The following is a 12,911-nucleotide window of genomic DNA, read 5'->3' on the forward strand; positions in this document are numbered from 1 at the left end:
CGTTTTAGTCATATATCTGTTTTGGACTTCCTGCAGTCAATTTGCAGTCTACAAATGAATTGTAATTATGTTCCGGCCCCCCTGACCATCCGCTCAAGAAACAAATTGTCCCGTGGCTGAATCTAGTTGATGATCCCTGCAGTAGTGTGTGTGTGGTGTAGGGGTGTGTGTCTCCCTTTACCATATGGGGAGTCATGATGTGGTTGGTTACATGGTTAACAGACCCGTTGGGTGGTGCTAGAAGTATTTTTAGCTGGAATACGTCTGAAGTTGTTTGTCTTGTCATATTTGTTTCTTTTCCATGATGAACTACATATTATGCTGAATGCTTTCTTTAAAACAGACTGGTTGAATTTAGCTGTAGAATTTCATTGCATCTGCCGTCCAAGATTAGCCGACTGCAGTAAATTCACCATCTTGTTCAAGTTAGAAACGTTTCAGCAACTTGAGACAATTGAGCTTCTTCTGAAACCTGGACACCATAGATATTTGGTGATTTTGTTTTGGTGTTTAACAGTAAAGTCTTCCTTACTGCTTTCAGAGTCTCTCTGGGCAAATGACATTAATCACTGATGGGAGTGCTTGTTATTTGATTAGGTCTAGAGCAAGGTGTTGGGGGAAATGGCAGATGCCCCAATGGGTGTGTGTGTTTGTGCCAGTGTGAATAGGGGTTTGTGTAAGCAACCATCAATGGCTCATTGTAATGTAAAGGATATGCAGGAACTGGTTTTGATGTCGATGGGCCAAACCATTGTGAGATAGGGGGAAGTTGTGATGAGTCTGGGGGTGGTCAAATGTGACCAATGATGGGGTTGTCTGAGTGTAGAGATGGGCAAAAAAAATAAAAGCAGAGGCTGACTAACTACAAAGGCATAGAGAGACAGTTGTAAAGAAAGCAGGAGGAGACTGTGGTTGTTGGGGTGGCGGTGAGGACATCGGACAGTCCTTGTCTGAGGTTGTGTAATAAACTGAACCCTGACCTTTGACCCCTGTGTTATCATCCAGGTGAGCACAGGACTACACAGCAGCTCCTCCGAGGACATGGACCAGAGAATAGGAGGTAATACATGGGCACGGGGACACACACACACACACACACACACACACACACACACACACACACACACACACACACACACACACACACACACACACACACATTTGTACTAGACCCATATAGTGCAATCACATTCTGAGGGCACAGTATTTGATATCACTACTAGGCACTAAACTGACAAAAGGATCCCATGCAGAGAGGTGCCCACTGCAGTTATAATAGCCACGAAGGTTACAGATGGGAACACAATGTGTGCATTCACGGGTGCATGATAATGGCTGTGCTTGAACTGAGGCAGAACAGTGTGTCAATTCATAGTGCCTACACTGCTTCATCTAAAAAGACCAGCTTTATTTACTCAAGTCAACTTTTGGCAGCTTTTATATATCGTTACCCCTGTTTGTCTTCTTCATAGCAGCTAATGTAGGCTAGTGACTTCTGACAACATTGCAGCAGAGCTAGGTGTGGGATCAGGATCAAGAAACCTTGTAGATGCTAACCTGTGTGTGTGTGATTTTTTTTTTTTCTTCCCCGCAGTGTTATCCCCTGACCGAGTTCTGGAGACCACCTCCCTGAAGGAAAGAATGGCCAAGTACCAGTCAGCCGTTACCAAAAAGGGCCCACTAGCACGCACTGTGAGTTTGTATTTATTATACCCATTTTGTACAGAAGACGTGGTATATTACCTGTAAAAAAAAATATATATAAGGCAATGTTTTACAATGTTTTACCCCTTTCAAACAGCCTTATTTACCACTTCTCCCTTTTTAAACATACCAGTGGGTAACTGGCAAATTGGAAGGGGTGGGGAGTGTTAAACCATGGGGGCTGTTTAGATGTCAAATTAGGGAGGCATTAAACAATTGAAGTGTTAATGAATTGACCTGCAAAAAAGCAGAGAACCATTCACACAGACCCAATACCTGTACTTTGGTTACAGGGTCTGTGAAAATGCAGGAATCATGACTAGGTCTTTAGGTGGGTTTTAATTGACTCTTTTTTACCCCCTACCCCTTTCAGATGTATACGAGAAAGCTGGTAGTAAAAAGCAGGCATGGTAAAATAGTGGGATTTTGGTCGGTTGTCTTTTAAACACTCCTCAATCTTTACATTGTTTAGTCTCCTTTGTTTAGGAGAAGCTAGAGACACTGTGGACTCAGTCACCAGACCTAAAAATCTTTTTTTTTTTTTTTAGAAAGAAGTGATCCTCTACTCTTGTTTAATAGTCCAGAAGCTTTGGTCTCACCACAAGGATAGTGTACATGGGAAAAGTTTCATATCAAAGAAAGACAGATCTTAGTTCACATATTTTGTAAAATATGTTTTGTATATTGTTAAACATTTTGTCACTGTTCTTTTACTGATCGACCTCTCTGTTCGTCTGCAGGCCAGTCAGTCAGAGGGAGAGGACGGCAGCCTCAAGGAGAATGTGCCCCCTAGTGGTGTGGCTGTGGTCAGTACCTACGCGCGTGTCTGTGTGCGTGCGTGTGGCGAGTCTGAGAAATTTGGTGTTGAGGTGTGTAGCGAGACAGCGACAGAGGGAACATGCAGTGTGAGTCTGTGAAATAAACGATACACTGTGTGTGAAGATTAGTTAATTGGATAGGGGAGCAGCGTTTAAACTGATAAACTGTAAACCAATGAAAGCTGGTGTGCTGTAAGTAAATAAACTCCTACAAGTGTCCTAAAAATCCTGCTTTAAAACATGAATACACAGTGGCAGTAAACTCTTTCATATTGATTTTTATGTACAATTGTACATGGGTGAACAAGCTGTACTGTATATTTGATTTGCTGACAGGTTCTCTCTCTCTTTCTCTCAGAGCCAGGCTTTAGAGTCCTACAGCAGAAAAGTTGCTGTAGCAGAGACCAATGGTGAGTCAGCTTTAATTTCCCTATCTCCCATGATGTCATCCCCCACAGCTCTCGGCTGGGGATGCTGAGGACAGAACCGCACCCAGCTGCTCTCGCCTCTGATTGGTCCTCTGTAATCTATGTTAAAGGGCAGAGAGGGGTGGAACCCCGACTGAGTTACTGCTCTGTGTCTAGGCGTCTCTCTCGTCTCAAGAATTTTTGGTGAAAAGCCAGGCTCCCTTTTTTTATTATTATATTGCTCTGCCCAACTGTGACACTGACTTCCTCTGCAGCCAAGATGGAGTCCCTGTAGTCTCACTGGTATGTTGTGTGTTTGGTCTGTTTCAGGTGATGGCATGGACACACCTACCTCTAAGGATAGTACCTCTTCTCCATCCTCAGCCCACAGTGACCCGCCCAAGGCAGCCAGGGTGAGTCCCCTCCATAACCTCCATCACAATGACACGTACAACATGTATTCTATCAAGGAAATCGATAGGACCGCTATAAAATCTGACGACAAGACTTGTTACTGACAAACACTATGCAGTGTATGAAAGGTAAATTCTTAGTGTCTGTGTGTAGAAGTTCTGCCTGCCCGTGAGGGAGACGTGCATTGCATGCCTGAAGACGGTGTACCCGTTGGAGAGGCTGGTGGCTAACACCCAGATCTTCCACACCTCCTGCTTCCGCTGTCTGCACTGCAACACCAAGCTCAGGTACTTGGGACACTCGCTCCCCACGGGACACTTCAAATAACATTATATAATAACATTATACACAATTCCCATTCCAAAACATTTAGAAACCATAGGAGAAAGAACAAAGAACATGCAAAAACAGTATTGTGTATCGTGCATCATAATACAGTATCTTAACAAAATGCTTTTTTAATCGAATTTATCACAAGCCGTATCGATTGGAGAAACATTACTTTTGAATGTACATTTGTATGAAATGTCAAGTAAATCCAGTACTGCTTTCAGTAACAGGTGTCTTGTGTCTGCATGTATCTAAAGTATGTTTTTCTGGTTCTTTGCTGCCCTCTGCTGTACAGTTTGGGAAACTACGCCTCTCTGCACGGTAATGTCTACTGCAAGCCCCACTTCAGCCAGCTGTTCAAGGCCAAAGGCAACTATGACGAAGGCTTCGGCCACCGGCCCCACAAGGAACTGTGGACACCCCGTGCCGAGGGAGAGGAGGAGGAAGAGGGAGTAGACCGGGAGGTGGAGAAGAAGCCAAAGGAGCAGGCAGAAAGAGTGGCGGCGGTGTCCCTTCCAGCCTCCTCAACCAAGCAGCCCAACCCCACGGTAGAGGAGTCTCCCCTGGCCAAGGTGACGGACCTGACTGCCTCTCTGGAGACACGCAGCCACACTACCTCCACTGAGAAACTCTCCAGCGCCGAGAAAATACCAGAGGCCCGCAAGCTGAGGGTTGCCTGGCCCCCTCCTGCTGACAGCGATGCTGGGACCTCTCAAATTCTGGAGGCTGGTAGTGGTGTGGGCCGGCCCTGGAGAGCCAAGTGGCCCCCAGAGGGCGAGGTGTCATTGTCCACCCAGAGCCACGACAGGACCGAGCTGAAGAGCCTGAGGAGGAGCTCGTCTCTGAAGGAGCGAAGTCGGCCTTTCTCGGTGGCCCCCAGCCTCACCACCACCAATGCCCTCGGGCCACGGGAGCCCCGCCGACCCCTCAAATCCCTGCTGGATAGGAGGGGATCACTGGAGGACAGCCGCTCCATGCCTAGGGAACCGGAACCAAAACCCCAGAGGGAGAGAGAGGAGGAAAGGCAGGAGAGCAAAATTGAGCGCAAGCCCGCCCCGCCCAGCGGCAGTGTGGTGGATGAAGAGACCAGCTCAGAGGAGGAGGTGGAGAGTCTGCCGGCGGCACAGGAGGAGAAGAGAGAAGAGCCGATGGAGAGAGGAAAAGAAGTAGAAGAGGCTTCTCTGAAATGCCAATCTGCCTCTCCGGATATCTCAGCGTCTCCCTCTCCGTCCCCGCAGCCCAAACACAACCGCAGCTCCCAGGATGTGGGCTTCTGGGAGGGCGAGGAGGAGGGGGGGGAGGGCGAGCAGCTCACCGTAGAGGAGATGATCAAGAGGAACCGCTACTATGAGGAAGAGGAGGAGGAGGAAGATGATGTCTGAACAGACACTCCACTCTGAATCTGGCTGGATTTAGACTGGATATGCACACCAACACATTCTGTCCCTAGTACTCCCCGTCCACCATATATAACCCAGGGAGTTTTTAAAAGTGCAGGGATAAAACCATGGGGACCCACTTGTTGAATTTTTCTCTGCTTGGGTACAATCTGTGATCATTTTAATTGTTTGTTTCATTCACACTAGGAAAGTTAGCAATAAATCAGTCTTACTACACTACATAAAACCAAATAGCCTGATTCTTTTGTTTTCTGAGGGAGCCTGATAGAAGGGAGTGGTAGATTGTAGCCGATTTAGATTGAAAGCATTGAATACTGTTTTCCATGTTTTTTTTTACACTGGTTAAGGCTGGTCTGTGTCTTTTTTTAAACTGGAAGTGAATACAGTTACGATATATATGACACATCTTTTATATAATCTAGGAAAGATTACATCGGCTATATCATTCTCTAAACTGGAAATGATCTTATGTTAACATTTCGCTTTTTGTTGATGAAGAAAGACTAAGGACTTCTGACAGGAAAGCCTCTCAAATAAATATGAAATAAATATGCATGTTTGTATTTGCAAATCAGATGCTTTATATAGCCTTTGCTTCACAGGTACTTAAGTGGACTAGTCCATACCACTGCCAGATGGATAATAGGAGAAGAGACGTTCTAAAATGATCACAAGCAGTCGCTTCATCTCTTTGATAATACTTGAGAATCAAAAAAGGCTTGTGATAAGAATGTGGTAAATTGATCATGGCCGAGTAAACCAACAGTGTACTTTGAGTTTTTGGGTCCTTTACCTTCCTGGATTTATGTTTTTAGTTGTCCTTTGACACAGTGCCTGTTTTGAATTGTTTTAAAAGCATCCTATTTTATAATGAATTTTGAAAATTGGATAAATGCACAGATTGTTAAACTTACCCTTATGTTTTATACCTTACTTTAAGGAGGACCAAACATTTTTCGTATCTTGGAATTTTAAATCAAAGTATGTTTGAAATAAATAATAAATGGTCTATCATTGATACATCTGTTGTCTTGTTTCAGTACATGACCTAAGGCCGGGATTCAATCCAATCGACCTTGTAGACAGTGCAGCTTTTTAAAGGCCCAGTGCAGTCAAAAACTTGATTTCCCATACATTACCAATCAAAAGTTTGGACACTCCTCCTCATTCAAGAGTTTTTCTTTATTTTGACTATTTTCTACATTGTAGAATAACAGTGAAGACATCAAAACTATGAAATAACACATGGAATTATGTAGTAACCAAAAAAGTGTTAAACAAATCTAAATATATTTTATATTCTTCAAAGTAGCCACCCTTTGCCTTGACGACAGCTTTGCACAGTCTTTGCATTCTCTCAACCAGCTTCACCTGGAATGCTTTTCCAACAGTCTTGAAGGAGTTCCCACGTATGCTGAGCACTTGTTGGCTGCTTTTCCTTCACTCTGCTGTCCAACTCATCCCAAACCATCTCAATTGGGTTGAGGTCGGGTGATTGTGGAGGCCAGGTCATCTGATGCATCACTCTCCTTGGTCAAATTGCCCTTACACAGCCAGGAGGTGTGTTGGGTCATTGTCCTGTTGAAAAACAAGTGATCGTCCCACTAAGCGCAAACCAGATGGGATGGCGTATCGCTGCAGAATGCTGCGCTAGCCATGCTGGTTAAGTGCCTTGAATTCTAAATACATCAGACGGTGTCACCAGCAAAGCACCATCACACCACCACCTCCATGCTTCACGGTGGGAACCACACATGCAGAGATCATCCGTTCACCTACTCTGCGTCTCACAGACACGGAAGTTGGAACCAAAAATCTCAAATTTGGACTCATCAGACCAAAGGACAGATTTCCACCGGTCTAATGTCCTCGTGTTTCTTAGCCCAAGCAAGTCTCTTCTTATTAGTGTCCTTTTAGTAGTGGTTTCTTTTCAGCAATTCGACCATGAAGGCCTGATTCATGCAATCTCCTCTGAACAGTTGGTGTTGACATGTGTCTGTTTACTTGAACTCTTTGAAGCATTTATTTGAGCTGCAATTTCTGAGGCTGGTAACTGTAATGAACTTATCCTCTGCAGCAGAGGTAACTCTGGGTCTTCCTTTCCTGTGGCGGTCCTCATGAGTGCAAGTTTCATCATAGCTCTTGAATAAACGTTCAAAGTTCTTGCCATTTTCCGGATTGACTGACCATGTCCTAAAGTAATGATGGACTGTCATTTCTCTTTGCTTATTTGAGCTGTTCTTGCCATGATATGGACTTGGTCTTTTACCAAATAGGGCTATCTTCTGTATACCACCCCTCCCTTGTCACAACACAACTGATTGGCTCAAACGCATTAAGAAGGAAAGATATTCCACAAATTAACTTTATCAAGGCACACCTGTTAATTGAAATGCATTCAAGGTGACTACCTCATGAAGCTGGTTGAGAGAATGCCAAGAGTCTGCAAAGCTGTCATCAAGTTAAAGGGTGGCTACTTTGAAGTATCTCAAATATAAAATATATTTTGATTTAACACTTTTTCAGACACTACATGATTCCATATGTGTTCTCATAGTTTTGATGTCTTAACTATTATTCTACAATGTAAAAAAAGAATAACCCTTGAATGAGCAGGTGTGTCCAAACCTTTGACTGGTACTGTATATTTCCACACAGGTTGGAATAATATTGTGAAAATGATAATGCTCTTTCAGTGTAAGAGCTGTTTGAAAAAACTGCTTGACATTTCAGCCCGTTTTGATGGGATGGAGTTTTGGCCTGCCTGGTGACAAATTAGTTAATAGACCAATAAGACAGAGTTCCAAACCTTTCTACCAATAACAGCTAGTTTTCAATTGTACCCTCCCCACTCAGACCACTCCGACAGTCCAAGCAAAATTCTTGGTTGAGAAATTGCTCTTTGCGTAGAAGCTACATGTTTGTTTGTTTTCAATTAAAATAGTCAAAAATAATCACAGTAAGGATCTAACATAGTCCCGATTGAATCCCGGGCTCAATTAGCCAAATGACATGTTATGAAAACACTAGCCAGCCATCTCATGGAGTGACAATAAAAATGACACAAAGCAGGCCGTTGTATAGAAATAGATTCTCATCTTTAGTTAGGCATTTAAACATTGCATTCAATTGCACAATTTATAGGTGACGCATTGATATCTATGATCTGTAAGATTAAATGAACCCAATTGGTGATTAATATGAAATCAAATGGTACTCTGTAAAGAACAGTTATGAGTGCAGTGCATGGTCTTCCCTTTTGAAATCAAATCAATTAGCACATTGCTTTCTTGAGTACAGTTCTGTTATTACAGATGATGAATCAAAACAAATACAAATGTTGTTGATCAAGTATTTCATTTAACCTGTCATTCGCCAATAAAATAACCCAAAAGAGAAAGAACAGAGAAATGATAAACAAAAAGTAGTGCATCATAATCCACTATATCTAGAATAAAGTGCTTTTGATAAAAGGATATGGCATCATGAGTCTTAGAAAAAATAGACATAACACAGCATCATAGTCGTTACAGTCATTTGGATTTTGGCATACCTGAGAGTTGCATTTCTTGGCTGCAGGTTTTATGTTACAGCATTTTGAATGAATTCCTCTAATAATCTCAAAATAGAGTTAAACTAATAAGATTTGACTGATTGCTGCTTAAAGACCTGGGATTGGTCCAGCGATCTCCCTTTGAACCATTTATAGTATTTTCTATTGACATGATAACAGTAAGCACTTTCTTGAGGCACCCATGCAGTATTATATTGTAATGTCAGCTTTGAATAATACCCATCTTCCTACCATATAGTAGCATGAGTTTCATTTTATGTTAGGAGTCAACCAGAGTAAACTAAACCGAGGTAGGACATCCCAGGCAACATGCTGGATCCAGGAGTGATGTGAAGCGGAGGGATACTGCACTGGAGTGATAACTCCAAACAGTCCCCTACAGCAGACTTGGGATTGGTCTATCATCATCATGTCGCTACCCTCTTCACCCTCTCCCTCTCTCAGCCGCTGAGGGGGTGCAGGTCAACCCTGATTTTCTCCCCGGTGCTCATCATGCCGATGGTAGGGTAGAACCCTCCTGCTGGCACTGCCACCTCCCTACGGCCCACCACCTTCCCATTCCTAGTGAAGAACACCTGGCACAACACAAGGGGGCGACAGTGAGTTAATATTCACACCAGGGTTGGGCTACATTTCATTTAAATCAATTCAGGAGAGCAACACAAATTGCCAATTTCCACTTCAGTGCCTACTGTTTGACAACTCCCATATCAAACCAAGTATCACATTAAAACCCCATAACTACTTTGTCATAACTCCTCTCCCCTGCTTCCCACTGAGCTAATGACCTGGCCCTGTTTGAAGGTTTGCTGATGTAGACAAAAGATACGTCTCTCACCATGACTTTACTCCCCTCCTGCTCTTCCCCATCCTCCTCCTCGTCTTCATCGTTCATGTAGAGTTCGTTCTGGACACGCCGCTGCTTGGGCCAGACCTCCAAGTCCCCGTCGTCACTGTCATCTGAGGGAGCCACACCAATATGGTCAGACAGACACAGACAGATTGATAGACATGGAGATGAGGAGACATAACTTATGAGACAGACAACCATGAAACAAACAATGTCTTTGGAGAATAAAAGAAAGCAGCAAATGTAAGTGGGGAGTTTTTACAGTATAAGATGGCAGCAGCATATTGTTCAACTCACCTCCACTGTCCAGGATGTAGTCCCGTGGGAACATGATGCCACAGCCCATGACGTCCCCCTCAAAACAGCGAGGGCCAAAGGCGTCTCCCACCCCACTACCCTGGAAAAGCTTCCCATCATCTGAGAGAGAAGAAGGAATGAGAGATCTATGAGCAAAGGGTGAGCGTGTGTGTATGTGAATGAGAGAGCATGTGTGTGCGTGAGCCGTCATTCTGCATTTCCATGCAAATTCAGTCAGAGGGCAAAAAGAAAAGTCCTATTTCTATGAATCTCCTGCATTGACAAGGAAGTGAGTCCAACCCAGAACTTCAAAATGAGTGAGACTCCTACTCCTGTGTGCTTAAGGCTGGATACCACAGGCAGAAAAAAAGACATTATTGCATCTAGCTATAAATTGAGATTTTGGGGGTATTTTTGTCCTTTAATATGAGTACTTTAAAAAAGTACAGATAAAAATGTCCACAACTTACTTTATCATACTACCGTAATCAATATTTCATAAATTTTAACCACTTTTAAATGGACATACACTGAGTATACCAAACATTAGGAACACCTTTTGCCCTCAGAACAGCCTCAATTCGTTGATTGGGGCATGGACTCTACAAGGTGTCAAAAGCGTTCCACAGGGATGTTGGCCCATGTTGACTCCAATGCTTCCCACAGTTGTGTCAAGTTGGCTGGATGTCCTTTGGATCTTGGACCATTCTTGATACACATGAGAAACTGTTTAGTGTGAAAAACCCAGCAGCGTTGCAGTTCTTGACACAAACCGGTATGCCTGGCACCTACTACCATACCCCGTTAAATATTTTGTCTTGCCCATTAATCCTGAATGGCACATATGCACAATCCATGTCTCAAGGCTTAAAAATCCTTCTTTAATTATCTACACTGATTGAAATGGATTTCACAAGTGAAATCAATAAGGGATCATAGCTTTCAACTGGATTTACCTGGTCAGTCTATGTCATGGAAAGAGTAGGTGTTTTTAATATCTTGTATAATCAGTATAACACATCCATTATTTCACACATAATTTTAAAGCCCATTTCATAGAGAATGTTACAAACTGGACTATATTTAGTAACTTATTTTGAAAATATTATTTTGGGTCAAAACAGACGTTTGATGATTGGTAGGCTAATTCAGTGTACTTATATTTAACTGCCGTTTCCCGAAAATCATTCTCTTCCCACATGCCAACAAAAACTTCAGAAGCATTTACACATTGACAAAAGTGTTATCCTTAGATATATTCTCCATAACTATTCAAAGGGAATTGTTGATATGTTGTTCTCCAAAGATTATAGAGCAATTATTCTTGTAAAATGTGCCAAAAAAGCATTTTACATATATGTCTTTAGTGTTTTACAGATAGAAAGATTTTTAAAGTATTTATCCATAATCTTGTCTGAGTAAGTCCGGTCATGGAGTTTCTTAACAAAATGAAACCCAAATATTTAGGCTGACTTCCTCCAGTGTCGAGAAACATGTATTTGTGGTATATGCAAATACAGTATGTGCATAATTAATGAGATATGACCTTATTTGCATATGTTATACAATATTTCAGAACAATTTGAATACAAAAAAAGTATTATATTTGTGTACATTCAACTGTTAAAAAGTTGATTGTGATTAAGAGAAAAAAATAATCTTATTAGGGTGGTGTGCCTGGCCTCAAAACATGAACTTAAACTCCACTTGTCCTCATCTCAACCTCCCTGGCCAGTGGAATGGATGACTATCAACCAGAGGTCAGGGGGAATGTGTCTCATCCTTAGGGTGGATTATAGGAAGAGAAAGGGCGTATCCCCATGGAAACAATGACATGGAACACATGAAACATGAAGAGATCGCTAGGTGGGGTTTCACCTAATCACCACTTTGGCAGATAAGCAGTGATAAACACACAGGCTTATCATAAGAAAAACACACTGATCGGGGTATCCTACCATACATGCTGACTTGAACAACTCCTCTCTCAGTCTCTGGCTGAGCCCCACATGGCACCTTATTCCCTTCATAGGGCTCTGGTCAAAAGTAGTGCACTATGTACTGTAGGATATATTTTGAGTTTGACCACTTCACTTTTTCTTTCCGTCTCCCTCTATAGGTTAGCCAAGGGCTACACCACACAGGCCTTTCATACAGTTTGGAAAGGATACATTCTGTTCAATACAGTATGAGGTTGACTGCTTCCTCCCTATAAACTGAAGGCTTTCATACCACTATGACTGTGGGCCGAATTCTAACTTGAGATAAACCAGGATAAGATGGCTTTAGAGAAGACATACATTGACATCAATGGGAGATTTGTGTCACATTTTGGGTTATGGGATATTTGTATGACAGTTTGACTTATGTGCACATGTCTCAAGGCAGGAGTCTGTCTGACCAATAATTAGAATCATGCTAAACTACAGTAGTCACATGTTTAGTGTATGGCAAGCAGGTACAGAGACAGACGCATTCAAACAAACAACCAACCAAGCCATCATGCAGAAACACTTGCAGAAGGACAGACAAACAGACGTTACATGACTCAGGACACTCACCTGCATGATAGGCTATGGAACCCCTGCTCCAGCCAGGGTGTCTGTTTTTGGGATAATTCTGTGAAATGAATATAACACGTCAATACAAAGTCAAGGAGCTCATTTTACTCATGAATCGTCATTTCAGCAAGCCATGACACCCAACTGTTTCTAACTACAGAAACAACTTCAGAACAATCTGAGATGGTAAGACTGGCAGTCCTGAAACATTATTTTGTTGAAATTTCATTTTATCTCTGGGAAATTAAGCTAATTGATTGCACCCAAAATGGGCATTTTAATTGATAGGATTCAGATAATATTAAATAAATATCGTACCCAAGATCCGATGTGGACCAAACTTTTTCCTACCAATGAGTAAAAAAAATTGTAAAAAGCCACCCACGGACCCTCCACACACCCATGCCAAACCCAGCCCAACAACCAGTGGAGGCTCCTCAGAGAAGGAAGGGGAGGACCATCCTCCTCAGTGAATTTCATTTTTTTTATTTTTATAGTGAAACATTAAAAAAGCTATGTTTTGATAAAACTATACTAAATATATTCACGTCACCAA

The 12,911-nt window shown here is 42.5% G+C and overlaps 2 protein-coding genes across 6 annotated transcripts in view; one reads left to right on the top strand and one right to left on the bottom strand.

The window, feature by feature from the left end:
- LOC139561069 (LIM domain and actin-binding protein 1-like) overlaps positions 1-6,093 on the top strand; it is a 29,225-nt gene extending 23,132 nt beyond the window's left edge. For all 4 annotated transcript variants that reach the window (XM_071377914.1, XM_071377896.1, XM_071377905.1 and 1 more), the window contains 7 exons: positions 1,006-1,060; positions 1,595-1,692; positions 2,445-2,510; positions 2,881-2,932; positions 3,260-3,342; positions 3,497-3,630; positions 3,969-6,093. In XM_071377914.1, coding sequence (XP_071234015.1) covers positions 1,006-1,060; positions 1,595-1,692; positions 2,445-2,510; positions 2,881-2,932; positions 3,260-3,342; positions 3,497-3,630; positions 3,969-5,055 — 1,575 coding nt within the window. In that variant the 3' untranslated portion in view covers positions 5,056-6,093. The remainder of the gene's footprint in view (positions 1-1,005; positions 1,061-1,594; positions 1,693-2,444; positions 2,511-2,880; positions 2,933-3,259; positions 3,343-3,496; positions 3,631-3,968) is intronic.
- Positions 6,094-8,149: 2,056 nt separating this feature from the next.
- Positions 8,150-12,911, bottom strand: part of LOC139561087 (SPRY domain-containing protein 3-like) — a 50,923-nt gene continuing 46,161 nt past the window's right edge. For both annotated transcript variants that reach the window (XM_071377943.1, XM_071377933.1), the window contains 4 exons: positions 12,356-12,413; positions 9,795-9,914; positions 9,486-9,607; positions 8,150-9,222 (listed from right to left, as the gene is read on the bottom strand). In XM_071377943.1, the coding sequence (XP_071234044.1) occupies positions 9,088-9,222; positions 9,486-9,607; positions 9,795-9,914; positions 12,356-12,413 (435 nt within the window). In that variant the 3' untranslated portion in view covers positions 8,150-9,087. The remainder of the gene's footprint in view (positions 9,223-9,485; positions 9,608-9,794; positions 9,915-12,355; positions 12,414-12,911) is intronic.

Source organism: Salvelinus alpinus, chromosome 2 (genome assembly GCF_045679555.1).
Source record: "Salvelinus alpinus chromosome 2, SLU_Salpinus.1, whole genome shotgun sequence".
Taxonomy (NCBI): Eukaryota; Metazoa; Chordata; class Actinopteri; order Salmoniformes; family Salmonidae; genus Salvelinus; species Salvelinus alpinus.